The sequence below is a fragment of the Necator americanus genome, chromosome I, assembly GCF_031761385.1.
Source record: "Necator americanus strain Aroian chromosome I, whole genome shotgun sequence".
Taxonomy (NCBI): Eukaryota; Metazoa; Nematoda; class Chromadorea; order Rhabditida; family Ancylostomatidae; genus Necator; species Necator americanus.
In genome coordinates this window covers 28,051,491-28,064,400 of record NC_087371.1, presented here as the reverse complement: position 1 = coordinate 28,064,400, position 12,910 = coordinate 28,051,491, and the positions used below count along the sequence as shown (strand labels likewise).

The 12,910-nt window shown below is 38.7% G+C and overlaps 1 protein-coding gene across 2 annotated transcripts in view; it reads left to right on the top strand.

Moving 5' to 3' along the window:
- The window catches only part of RB195_007098 (uncharacterized protein), a gene marked incomplete at both ends in the record, with an annotated part of 16,910 nt that extends 4,000 nt beyond the window's left edge, over positions 1–12,910 (top strand). Inside the window, 5 exons of one of the 2 annotated variants that reach the window (XM_064180533.1) lie at positions 1,608–1,709; positions 1,776–1,885; positions 1,940–2,034; positions 12,492–12,591; positions 12,895–12,910. In XM_064180533.1, coding sequence (XP_064037397.1) covers positions 1,608–1,709; positions 1,776–1,885; positions 1,940–2,034; positions 12,492–12,591; positions 12,895–12,910 — 423 coding nt within the window. Of the gene's footprint in view, positions 1–1,607; positions 1,710–1,775; positions 1,886–1,939; positions 2,035–7,993; positions 8,038–12,491; positions 12,592–12,894 lie in introns of those variants that run through there. The other variant, XM_064180534.1, reaches the window with a different exon arrangement.

Sequence of the window (12,910 nt, the reverse complement as noted above, 5' to 3'; positions counted from 1 at the left end):
CGACGCCGCACAAGGCTGGCGCGCTGCAATCGAACTCCTTGTGGAAAATAGTGCCGTAAAAAATTAATTAACTAATTGCCTTAAAAAACGGCCCGGAAGATGTGGTGCGCGCAAAAGGCTGGCGCGCTCCAATCAAACTCATTGTAGAAAGTAGCGCGCCGGAACGCTCAAAACCATATCTTCCGGGCCGTTTCTTACGGCAATTAGGAAGAAATGGACGGAATCACTTTCCTTCCCATGATCCACGACCCCGTATTGGCATAACCCACCTGAAACCCACACCGCCTCAGCTTCGTGGGGTTATGCCTTTAAATCAAAATATACCAGATATACTAGTTGTACCTTTTCCAGAATGCATCCGACATGCCCTATGAAGTCTGTGACCTTTTCTTTACAGTCTTTACGTTAGGTCAAGTCAATTTCTAAGTCAAGGTAAACTCAGTTGCTTCCGCAACTAAACATAGTAGCAACTTCCGAGAAATTCGAGCACTTGCTAGTAGAAGATCCTTAAGCCTCTTCAGACACTTCAGATTTTCTTTACGCAGGCGTGGGAATTCTCGCCTTCTCGTCTCTCAACTGAGCCCATTCAAAACAAAAAAAAAACACCGCATCTCGAAAGTCATTCACGTTTTTTGGCAATGATAAAAATTTTTGCGCGCCAAAAACAGCTAAAGGTATCATTCCACGAATCTCAGGTGGTACGGATTTCAGGTGGAGTATTCTTATAAAGGATAGTAGATTATGAAGAAGGGGGGGGGGGGGGGTTATTCCGTCCTTTTCTTCCCTAATTGCCGTAAAAAACGACCCAGAAGAGCGCGTCAGCCTGCGGACCGTTTTTTTACTTCAATTAGGAAGAAATGGACGGAACCACCCTCCTCTCCATAATCTGCTGTCCCTTATAAGAAGTCTCCACTTGAAATCTGCACCACCTCAGATTCGTGGGGTGATGCCTTTAACTACGATGACTTTTCACTTTTAAGAGTACTGAAATATTTCTGTTCATATCGCAAGAGGGGCTGGGTGTAGCGCAGTAGGTAAGAGGTTCAGTTGTGACTGCGCGATCGATCGTTGGTTTGATACCTCTCTAATGCCAACAAAACTTCTCCTCCGAAGTCGATAAATTGGTGCCAATCTTATATGGGACAATAAGAACACTGACTTGACACATGTCCGCAATTCATTGTAACTCTGCACGCGCGTTCATTTACCTCAAACGAACTCAGAATTGAAGCAGAGCGCGTAAGATAAGGATAAAAGGCAGAGCGCTGATCAATCCACTTGGGATTGATCAGCGCTCTGCCTTTTATCCTTATCTTATCGCAAGAGAGATGTTTCGAACGTTATTCTACAAAGAGCGAAGATTACAAGTATCCTAATGAAAAGAAAAATATTTAGAAATCTTTGTTGTATAAAGAATTATAGCACCCAAATCGGAGGAGAGCCGAACGTAGGGTGGCGGCATATCCTTCATCACATGCTGTTGTTTACGGATAATGTTGACAGCGAATGTCAAAACTTGTGAGAAATAGGCGATCTACCGCGCAACCAGATGGCGAGATGACAACGAAATTATCGTCCGAACAGCTTCTCATGTTGCAATATTTAAGGCTGTAGACGTGTGGATTGGCGTTTGTTTGGCGTTCATCTTCGGAGCTCTGCTCGAATACGCTGTCGTAAACTACTATGGGCGAAAAGAGTTCCTTAGAAAAGTTTGTTTTTCTTTCTGCTCGTGTTCGTTTCTTTTCTGCAACTCCAAGAAAAAGTTCCATTGCTAGCAAAAGAAGAAGACTACGCGGTTAGATGATTGTGTTTGTCCTTCGGATCGGCCTGCTCTTCGTCTTGACCTCAGCAGTTATCGACGAAGGGGTTGGATTCCTCTGAATAGGTACATTTTTGTTGTGTGTCAATTTGAACAACTATTGTGTATGTGGTTCTTTAGGCTATTAGATATTTTGGGCCGAAACACCGATCTCTCGCGGAGGGTGGACTTAATGTCACGAATCACCTTCCCATCATTGTTTACTGCATTCTTGGGTGAGTTTTTAGTCAAGCAGAGCTGGGCGTTGAATATATAATTGGGTCGAAACGACATAGAGCACGGTGCAGTTGCGTAAGCTTCGGTGCTTGAAGCGGCGCGGTGGAGATGGCGGTTGGAGTGGGACCGTCGCGAACGGCAGCAACAGATCGTGCTAGCAAGGGTCCGTCATGGATCCTAACCGCTACGCTCCACCGCGCCGCTTCGAACGCAGCTGCTCGCGCAACGACACGATGCTTCATGTCGTTTTGACCCTACTATGAAGACATTTGCATAAGAATATGTTTGTGGCATCGGAAATTCACCCAAAGCACTGCTGTAAAAGTTCTTATTCTTTTCGAATTATGGCGAGAATCATTCTTTTTGTTATTGTTCGAAAAGGGCGGGAGTAGCGCAGAGATTCTGCTGTAACTGCGCAGTCGGTAAGAGGTTCCGCTGTGAGTGAACTACCGCCTTAATGTCAACCAAAACTTCCATCTCTTCGTAGTCGATAAATTGTCACCAGAGTGATCCTGAAACATAAAAACACTTACTTAAAACATACGCTAATCCTTGCGAGTAATTGTGTAGGTTAGACACGCGTTTGTAAGCCTCAAACGATTCTGAATTGAGGTGAAAGCGTTGGCGCATCGCAGGCGCACTGAATAATCCCAGACACTTACTGAACCTTCATCAACCCTACGACGTAGATAAGCTGGTTCCACAGTTACTACCAGAGGTGAGAACACCAACTTGATATATCAGTCGGCTTCCGCAAGTCAGTACTGAATTATGAACCTCAAGCGATTCCGAGTTGGGGCCGAACGTGTTGCTAAATCCCACAGGATTGCACAACAGACACCTTCTCCTTCATCATCTTGAGGCCAGTAACAATTGCATTCGTCCCCATCACGTGCAAGATTCGCAGATGGTTTCTTCTTTCGCGAGAGACACGGAAAGAGCTCCTCGCAAAAGAAGAAACCACACGCGAATCTTGCAAATTCTTTATCAACTCTTTCTTTCAAGGACTTTGTGAAGAAGTCTGACGATCGGGTCGGCGGTCTTCCTGTAGTGCGCTTAATACAGTCGCGTGGAACCCAGTCGTTCAACCCGGCTCTGGTCCAACGGTTGTCGTTGAAGCGCATCACACCCGGCACACCTTATTTCACATGGCAAACGAGGTGGCGTCTCTAATCTTCGATCGCTGACGTAGGAGAGAACTTCAAGTCCCGTCCCTCATTTGTGTGAAGCGGGATATGTACTCTTAGCATTACTCTTTCGATTAAGACTTCAACCGCAATGACGCTGACCGCATTTTCTTCCTGCTTGCGAAGTGGCCAAGTTTCTGAATCACAAAAAAAGATTAGAATTACTTACTCTACGCAGCATATATATTATCTTTCTAAATTCCCTTATCTAAAGATATCAATTGCAATATTCATTACTAGTCGAAAGCGATATGTTGTGTAGTGTTGTAGTTTGGAGTCCGATCCCTGAGGAGACAGAAGTACCTGAGCGCAAGCGAGCAAGGTCCGTTCTCAACACGCGTGTCTCGCACCAACCTGCTCTTACATCACGAACAGCTGAAAAAAAACTTTGAAGCTGCTGCAAAATGAGATTAATCCCTGAACTCTAAACATATGAATAACAAAGGTGGCTGTTAAATTTGATTTGATTGAAGCTGCAATTTTCATTTAGAAAAATGACGACAAATAACTCACGAACGTTTTTGTGCGCACTCTTCATTGCATCACGCCATCGCGTGAGAAAATTGCAAGAAAGATTTTGAAAGAGAAAAAGAAATAGCCATTAGGCTGATGTCATTTAACGAACATGAACTAGGAAAAAAAATGTTCTATGGCTCTGTGAACTACACAGAGTTGTATCTGCTGACATTTATTTATTGAAAACACCTGCAGGTGTGCCATAGACGAAAAAAACAAGATGGAACAGAGCTCACTAGAATTTCGCCTGAATTTTACACAACAAGACGTCATTCTGACGTCTTTGTTATGATATGTGCACGGTAACTTCGCATAACCGTTAAATTCTCTTAAAAACATTGAAAGCTTCTTGATATAGTGCCCTTTTACCTTCTACTTCACTTTCTGTTAGTTTTTTTTTTGTCATTGGGCAAGAATTATGTAGAAAATAGGGCCTTTGATTAATTTAACCCACTGATGACAGCGCGCTTTTTTATCTGGCGTTGAAAACCCATTGAACCCATTGAATACGAGAAATTTCTAAGAAAATTGAGGAATCATGAAAAATAAGCGATGAAAAGTGTCCAGCTCAATGATCAGCCACGCTGTCCTCAAAAGATTTAAAGGCATCACCCCACGAATATGGGGGATTCAGGTAGGTTATGCCTACACGGGGTCGTAGATTATGGGGAAGAAGGTGATTCCTCTCATTTCTTCCTAACTGTCGTAAAAAACGGCCCGGAAGATGCGGAGCGTGCATAAGGCTGGCGCGCTCCAATCGAACTCGTTGTAGAAAATAGCGCCCCGGAACGCTCGAAGCCGTATCTTCAGGGTCGTTTTTTACGGCGACAAGAAAGAAATGAGCGGCATCACACCCTTTTCTGCAGTCTACGATCCCGTATAGTCTTTGACCATCGGAAATCCAAATCACTTCAGATTCATAGGGTGATGCCTTTGAATATAATTTTTTAGGTTGAAGTAAAAGTTCCTTCCAATTCTTGAGAATTACATTCTTTTGTAAATATTCCGAAAAGTAACAGGGACATGAACACCAGAAGTATGTGACATCCGCATTCCCACCACTCGACGCCAATGGTCGCACAATTTCTCGACACCCTCTTAGAAGGAACCTCTTAGAAGACACCCTCTTAGCAGAAGGACTGTAGCTAAGACTTGAAGATGTCGCTGAATGACTTTGCGACTTCCTCCTCAGTCTTGAACTTCTTTCCTTTCAAGAAGTGCCGGTAGGTGGCTGAAGTGCCGGTGATTGGAAGGAGCGTTCTGCGGGCTGGGACTAAACAGAATGAATGATTACGGTAGATCATTGGGTAATAAAAAAAAAAGACGTGTGCTGCAATCTAACATCTTTTTCTATTGATTTACTCGTGGTGTAGTCAAAATTGCCATTGATCTTCATTAAGAGTTAAAATTTCGGCATTATTCCCTTCGTCAGATCCTGGAAAATTAAAGCCATCAGTGATTTATCCTCTCAAGCACCTCATCATCCTACAGGAAGCATTCAAACAGTAGGGAAACTCAAAGAGCAACACATTGGCTAGTGCTTACCTCATTTAATCTAATATCTTCTAATCATGAACTAATTTCCAATACTTAAAGTTAATTAAGAACTTATCCAAATACAAGCTTATCCAACACTGCGGAGATGTTGAACTTGACAAAATAAGCGCCAGACGTTTTCATTAAACCTCTGTTTAGGCTCGTAAGATTGGCGAGAGAGCCGGAATTAAGGCAAACAAAAAAGATTCCATCTAAAAATCTTGTAGACATGCTAGTAGAAAATAAAGCATAAGAATATTTTTGGCTGTAATTTTAACGTTTTCCTCTGCTGATTGAGTGCATTCTGCAAATACTTCAAAGTTTTTTTCTTTGCTTATGTTTTCTTGTGGTACCAACGAGTTTTTGGTGAAACGTCGTGGTTTATGGTCTGACGTTTCGACGACCTCGTCTTTATCGAAGGCTTGGAAATAGTTCGAGGATTTTGATCCTATGTAAATCCCATCAAACTCTTCCTCACTCCTTTCCAAGCCTTGATATCGTTCTAAGTACACCTGCAGCAAGAACTCTAAGAAGCAGGAAAACAAATTGACTAGTGTCACCGGATCCAGCGGGGGTGGTGAACCACCGCATTCTTACAGATTGTCACTCAACGGCTAATGAGATCTACACACTGTACGGTATCCTTAATGATTGGAGTCTGGACAATGTACAGAACTGCTTGTGGTACGATCTTATAGCTCACAGAGTGTTACGAACAGCATAAAGTCATTAGCAACTGATGCACTCATTTCTGTTATTCTTGGATGGATTCCTGACGGAAATCCAGAATGCTTCTAAGACCTTTCCACCAGATTCCCTTTCTCTTCGACTAATATCCATAATATTAGGTGAGGTAAAAAGTCCTGAATGTTTCCGCTGGATGTGTTTAGTGAGCCGTATCTGATCATAAAAACATAAAAATCATAAAATTCCCATCAAAATAAACAGAAGTTATGGCGCAAAACGGCACATATTTGATCTGAGTGGGCTAGCTCTAACTATGTCAATTTCATCATCGAAATGAAGCAAAAAAAACCCATAGAACTTTTAAAAAATTTGAAACCAATAAAATTATTTAAAAACCTCGCCTAGAGCTCATTAAAAATCAATACCACATCTTACAATGCCGAGGTTCATTGAATGTCAAACTTTCCAATTGCTCAGAACTTCTTATTCCTCCTTATCCTTCAGAGTTGTTCAAGTATTTTCACATGTTCTTCGCCATATTTCGTGGTCTCCTCGGGAGTTTCCTAATCGTCCAATCCTTGATCGCTCTTAATGGTTGCATGCACGCGTGACCGAAAGGATTAAATGTGAATGCCCACTTTTTTTTCGGGATTCACATTGATTTCTTCTTAAAGGCAGCATACCACGAATCTGAGGTGGTGCGGATTTCAGGTGTAGTATTCGTATACGGGGTCGTAGATTATGGAGAGGGTGATTCCGTCCATTTCTTCCTAATTGCCGTAAAAAACGGCCCGGAAGATGCGACGCAGCACAGGGCTGGCGCGCTGCAATCGAACTCCTTGTGGAAAATAGTGCGCCGGAACGCTCGAAGTTGTATCTTCCAAGCGTTTTTCTACGGCAGTTAGGAAGAAATGAACGGAATCACCCCCCTCCTCATAATCTACAACCCCGTATGCGAATATTCCACCGGAAATCCGTACCACTCCAGATTCGTGGGGTGATGCCTTTAAACAGTGAATATCTTGCAAGTTGCTCCGTGAAGCATTCGAACTCACACTCACTTAAAACAAGAGTCAACAAACGGAACGTTAATGGAACTCCTTTTCCTCAGAGCGAAAAAAATGAGCTATAAGAAATAATGATGCTAATAATAACGTTGTTTCTCGGTGTCCGAACGATTTTGGTCAGTTTTTTTTTTCAAGGAAATCTTTAGGGTTTTTTTTTTTGCAATTAACGTTTTTAAGTGGTCTATGTCACTAACACCAAATGTTATTTATTCAAAAATGCTACATACATAGTTTTTCACATGTTGGCTTGTTTAATTTCACAACAAACCGTAAATATATATGTATATACCTTATTAAATTGTACATATATACATATTTACACTCTGTTTGAATAATTGCAACATACATTTCGTAGTTTTTAAGGTTTCCTAGGTTATCTAAATATTATTTTCCGCAGTAAGGTCTCTAGTTGACCCCTGATGCATCCTGAAGTAAATTGTTGTAGGCCTACCATCATGAAAATATGGTAAATTAGCCAATATCATATATGTATGATGGAAGCCACTTGTGAATATTTACTGGATTCTTTCTTTCTTTCATTCTTTCATTCTTCCATGAATTGTGGATATTTAAAGAAACCAAATGTAATATGTGAACATTTAAGCGCGATTAAACATGACCAAAAAAGCAATAAAATCCCGTTCATTCACAGGTTCCTTTTGGGACTCGGTCCCACATTAAAACATTGTGAAATTATTTCGTGAAATACAAACTAAATGTAATACGTGAACATTTAAGGGGCTTAACATAATCAAGAGCCACTAAAACTGCTTCTAATCCTAGGTTCCTTGTGGGACCCGGTCCCATCAAAACATCGCGCAATTATTCCGTGAAACATTCCTTCGAAACAAAAGCCCAACAAATACTTTTGAACGTCTTTTTTTCTCGAGAAAAAAAAAACACAGCTACAGAAAAAGATTAATCAGGAATTAAAAACTTTGTAAAACTTTGTAATTTATTTTCAGTGTTCTACTATACATCGTACGTGAAACAAAGCAACCTCGATTGATTGACGAAGACACTCCTCGACCGGTTTTATTTTGTTTTTTTCCTCCTTCTTCTTCTTCTTCTTGCAACTATCCCTCATTCTCACTTATTTGTTCTAATATTCCAAATATTTCATTATATTATATGTATGATGATGGATGATGAATCGCACGATGCTCTCACTCACTTCTCGCACAGCTCAACGGATTTCATTTTTTTTCCTGGTTTATTCATGCACATAACGGTGGAAACGGTACATACACCATAGACGGATTTTTCCACCACCATTTCCTGCCATTTTATGATTTTATATTGTGATTGAATGTAATATTAATGTTTATATTTGCACATTTGTGATTTATTGATTTGCACAATGTGAGAAATTAAAATATGCACATATTGTTGATAATTCAGCGTACATTTCAAGAAAAAAAAAACGAAAAAAAGGAAATCTGCGCACAAATACACGGAAAAAAGGAAATTTGCCCACAAATGTACAAAAATGAACAGATCTCCGAATATTTTTTCGACTATTTTTCGCACAATGTGAAAAATTAAGGCGTGCACTTATTGCTGATAATTCAGCGTACATTTGAAAAAAAAGAGAAAGAAGGAAAATGAAAAAAAGAAATCTACGCACAGATGTACAAAAATAAACAAATCCTTGAATATTTTTACGTTCGTTAGTGTCCATACATTAACATTCCATTAAAGTACTCAAAGGACGCGTAGACATGATTGAAAAGCACGGATTATTAAGGGAATACCTTTACCTCAATTTCTTACAACAACAAAAAACATTTGTCTACATTGGAGACGGCATTTCACTAAGTGACGTTTTATTACAGTATCCACAGTGATGTCGAATAGATAGATATCTTATCGTGGGAAAAAAACCTCTGCTTCACGTTGTTGTTATTTTTCTAATGAAAAAAGCGAAGAACATGTGTTGCTCCACGTTGTTCCCTCCTGAATTCACTTTTAACGTTAGATCTATATATGCAACATGTTGAAAACGCGTCCAAATTCTTCCTACATAAAAGAGGTCCCATCGATAATAGAATTTTCCTTACACGCTACAGTAGAACACCACTTTTTATTTACACTTCTGTTCAATTTAATTGCTGAATCAGTGTTCGCTCGAAATTCTCCGGTTACAGCTTCCTTTTTGCACTCCTCTTCTCCAAAAGATTCTTTTACATGTCCAGATTAATTATTTTTTCGCCACAATTTTCAGACAAATCTCGCATTTCACGAAGGAAAACATCGATCAATAACTATGTGCGGTGAATCACTGTTTAACCAGGTCCAGGCTTTATTCCCTGAGCTTCAGTCACTAAAACACTTTCACATAAAAAGTAGGCGCTGAATAAATATGGGACCCTTTTCTTTGGACCAAATCAAACGAGGACAGCTGTTGAGGAGTTCTCCTTGTGATCTTTGATTAGTCAACCATACATCATGGATAAGTAGGAATTGGAAATAATTTTCTGTGATTCAGAACGCGACAATACAAAAAGCAAAAGAACTAGATTATCGAAGCCAAGAAACATTCGAGGGTCCCATTTTTTAGCGGAAAAATGGGACAAAGTTCTACTTACTCTACATACTTCTAGCTGTACTAGTATAAATTTTCACTAGACTATCCAAAATCATCTTTTACTGTACAATTAAATTTCAGCAGAAAAAAAAACTCGGAGTTATTTGAATTCGAACAAACAACAGAAACCAAGAACAACTATATCATGTGGAAATTGACAAGCACCATGAGGAAATTTCATCGTTTCAAAAAATTTTTATTTTTGATCATTTGAGAATTTCAAAGTAATTTGTAGTTGGTTTCCAAGGTTACCCAGTGTTATACATCCATCAGCTATTTAATAGAACAGCTGCATTGCTAGAAAAAAAAAGTATTTACGGCCATTGTAATTCGCAGAAAAAACCTCTGAAACATTTCTATCTAACACGTTGCAATTCATTTTTAAATATTCTGCGGTCAGGAATCGAAATAATTTGACGAAAAAAAAAACAAATTCCACAGGGAACGACAATGAGCACTTTCAGAACAATTTTTTAGAACTGTTTTCCATTAATATTTATTAACATTGTAAATATTATTTTACTAAATAATATTAATATTAATATTTTTTACTATTTAATTTTAATTTTTGTTTTATTTATTGCTTTCGGTTAATTATTCGTTTATGATAAATAGAGGCTTTCCTATTTTCCTATAGTTTATTTCTAATATTTCCTAATTCAGATAGGTTTTCAGAGCATAGAACTCAAAAGTTCCGGATCACTGAAATATTTGAGGTCGTAGTTCTGCAGATCCTTCGATCCACACTTTATCTTGCTGCACAGACCAATTGAACCTACCTAACGCAAGTATAGCGCAGTAGGTAAGAGCTTCTGCTGTAACTGCACGATCGATCGATGGTTTGAAACCGCCCTAGTGCCAACTAAGCTTTTCTCCTCCAACGGGGTCGGCAAATTGGTACCAAACCTGTCTGAGAGGATAAAAACACTGACTTGACACATTGGCTATCCCCCAAAAGTCATTGTAAAGGCTAGTTACCTTACGGTCGTAAACCTTAAACCTTGAACCTTAAGTATTGAAGTCTGAACCTTAAGTGAACGTGGTGGTGCATTCCCACAGGGATTGATCAACGTCAGACATTTTGTCCTTTGTCCTTCTATTCAGGGAATATTTATGGATTTATGAGAATTTGATCCATATAAACCAACGGAGCATCAACAATTTGTGTGTTGGATTCTTTAGCAGGGATACTCTGATTTCGCCAACATTTCTAATCCGCGAATCGTCGTCAACAATCTACGACATCCTCTTAACATCCGCCGTCGTCGAGCAAAGTGGTCCGCAAGTACCACTGGCGACAAAAGTGCAACAACTCTCTTGCACGGATCCTTTATTAGTGAATTTTTGCAGTCCCCTTCAACACGGTGCTCTCACTTTCTTAGGATTTTTTGCAACTTTCGCCTCTATTTCTGGAGAAATCCCTTACTGCTGAACATTTGTCGTTGTGTTAATATCATGTAGGTCATTGATAGCATGCATCTTCGTCTGTAGGTGTAAGTCGTAATTCCACAATCATAATCAAAATTTTAAGAAATGTAATAAAATCAAAATAAATAATCGAGACGTAAACATTAACAAATTTGCACGGGTGCCAAATTAATCGACTATGTGAAAGCTCAGATGTCCCTCGAAAAAAAAAAACAACGCTGCAATAAATTGTGTTAAATTCAATTTCTTGAATATTTGAAGGAAAGATCGAAGAAATGTCTCATTATGGCAGTAAAGTAAGTAGTAAAATGGAATTAGTAACTATAAAACAAAATAAATGAGTAGATTGAAAATCTTGAAAAAAATTTTAGTGTCTTTTTATCAGTGAAATAATAAAGTTGGTTTCCACAGCAAGCGTGAAAATGATTCTAACAGAAGTTTTCGGATCTCCTTCCGAAATTACTGTTTTACAGAGCGCTACAAGAATCCATGAAAGCATCTAACGTGACAAAATTTCCTATTTATGCTTTTTCCGAACCATCTACAACTTTTTTTCTCAATTATACATATCAAATTCTGGAAATATGGATATTCTACAAATTTTTTAAACACCAACTCTCGAATTATCTACGTTACAAAACATTCTTACCGTTCCGTCGATTGTCTAAATTCATCATAGAGCAAATAAAATTTGTTTTCTATTCAAGGAAACTAGCGAAATTACTTTTCCATTCCAGCCCACCAGGTACGAGATGAAACACACTTATTCGATTATTTTATCATTTATTTATTTTTTTGTTATGTGATAGAAACAGGAGAAACGAAAATGAATTTGGCATTTTTTTTTGCAATTATTTCTGGACATTATTCAATTGCGCAAGCTAAAATACAAATTAGAAATTCGTTGCACACATATGAATGCATAAACGAATATTCATGGATAAATGATTGAATAAATAATTTTTCCTCATCAATTTATATTTCATCGAAATGAAAATTATTTCTGTAATGGTTCAAAATAAAACAAATGTGATATAGCCGAGAATATTGTGTTTGTATGTTTGTATCTGTGTACTTGTACTTATATTGTTTTAGACCCCGTAGTGGTTCACGTGAAGTCCATAGAGGCAGTAGAAAAGGGATCCGAATAAGATCGAATCGAATACCGAAAGAGATCCGAATACTTTCGCTACTTGGATCATCAATAGAAAAAAAAGCCGCCGGAAAATTAATGGAATTTTTCTTTTTTTTATTTTTGAGCATTCATGCACTTTTCTTTGAACTTAGTTTCTGATTTTTTCTTCGGAGAGGAGTTTGAGGAATGTAAACCCCTTTGAATTCTCTTCTTGTTTTCACTTTAATTCATTAAATCTTTGAAATTTTAATCTTCAGTACGATCATAGTATTGATTGTATTATAGTATTGATTTTTTATGGCATTTTGTTAAGCTCAACCGAATCATCTTCCCATGGCTTTCAGTGTGGAGGATTTTAGAAGTGGATCGCTACGACCTAGCGCCGTTGAAGTCCAAATCACATGCACTCTGAGGTACAAACTTTGCTGGGAAGTAAAAAATAAATAAACAAACAAAAAAAATTAAGAAATAGCTAAAAATTCTAAAAACTGCAGAAAATAACGTTATGGTTGAAGTTTTTAAGGTTTGAAGATTTTTGGGGGATCTGACGATAGCTTTTGCTCTCGCTTTTTTTTTTGTTATTTTTTCCACTTTTTTTTAATCTACTAAAGATTGAAGGTCCTAACGCGGTTGTGCGTGGACTCACAATCAACTCAAGTGGAGGAGAAATGTGAAGATCTTCTGAAACTAAATTCTCAAATCCGGAAATTTTTTAGATTTTCACGTGGATGA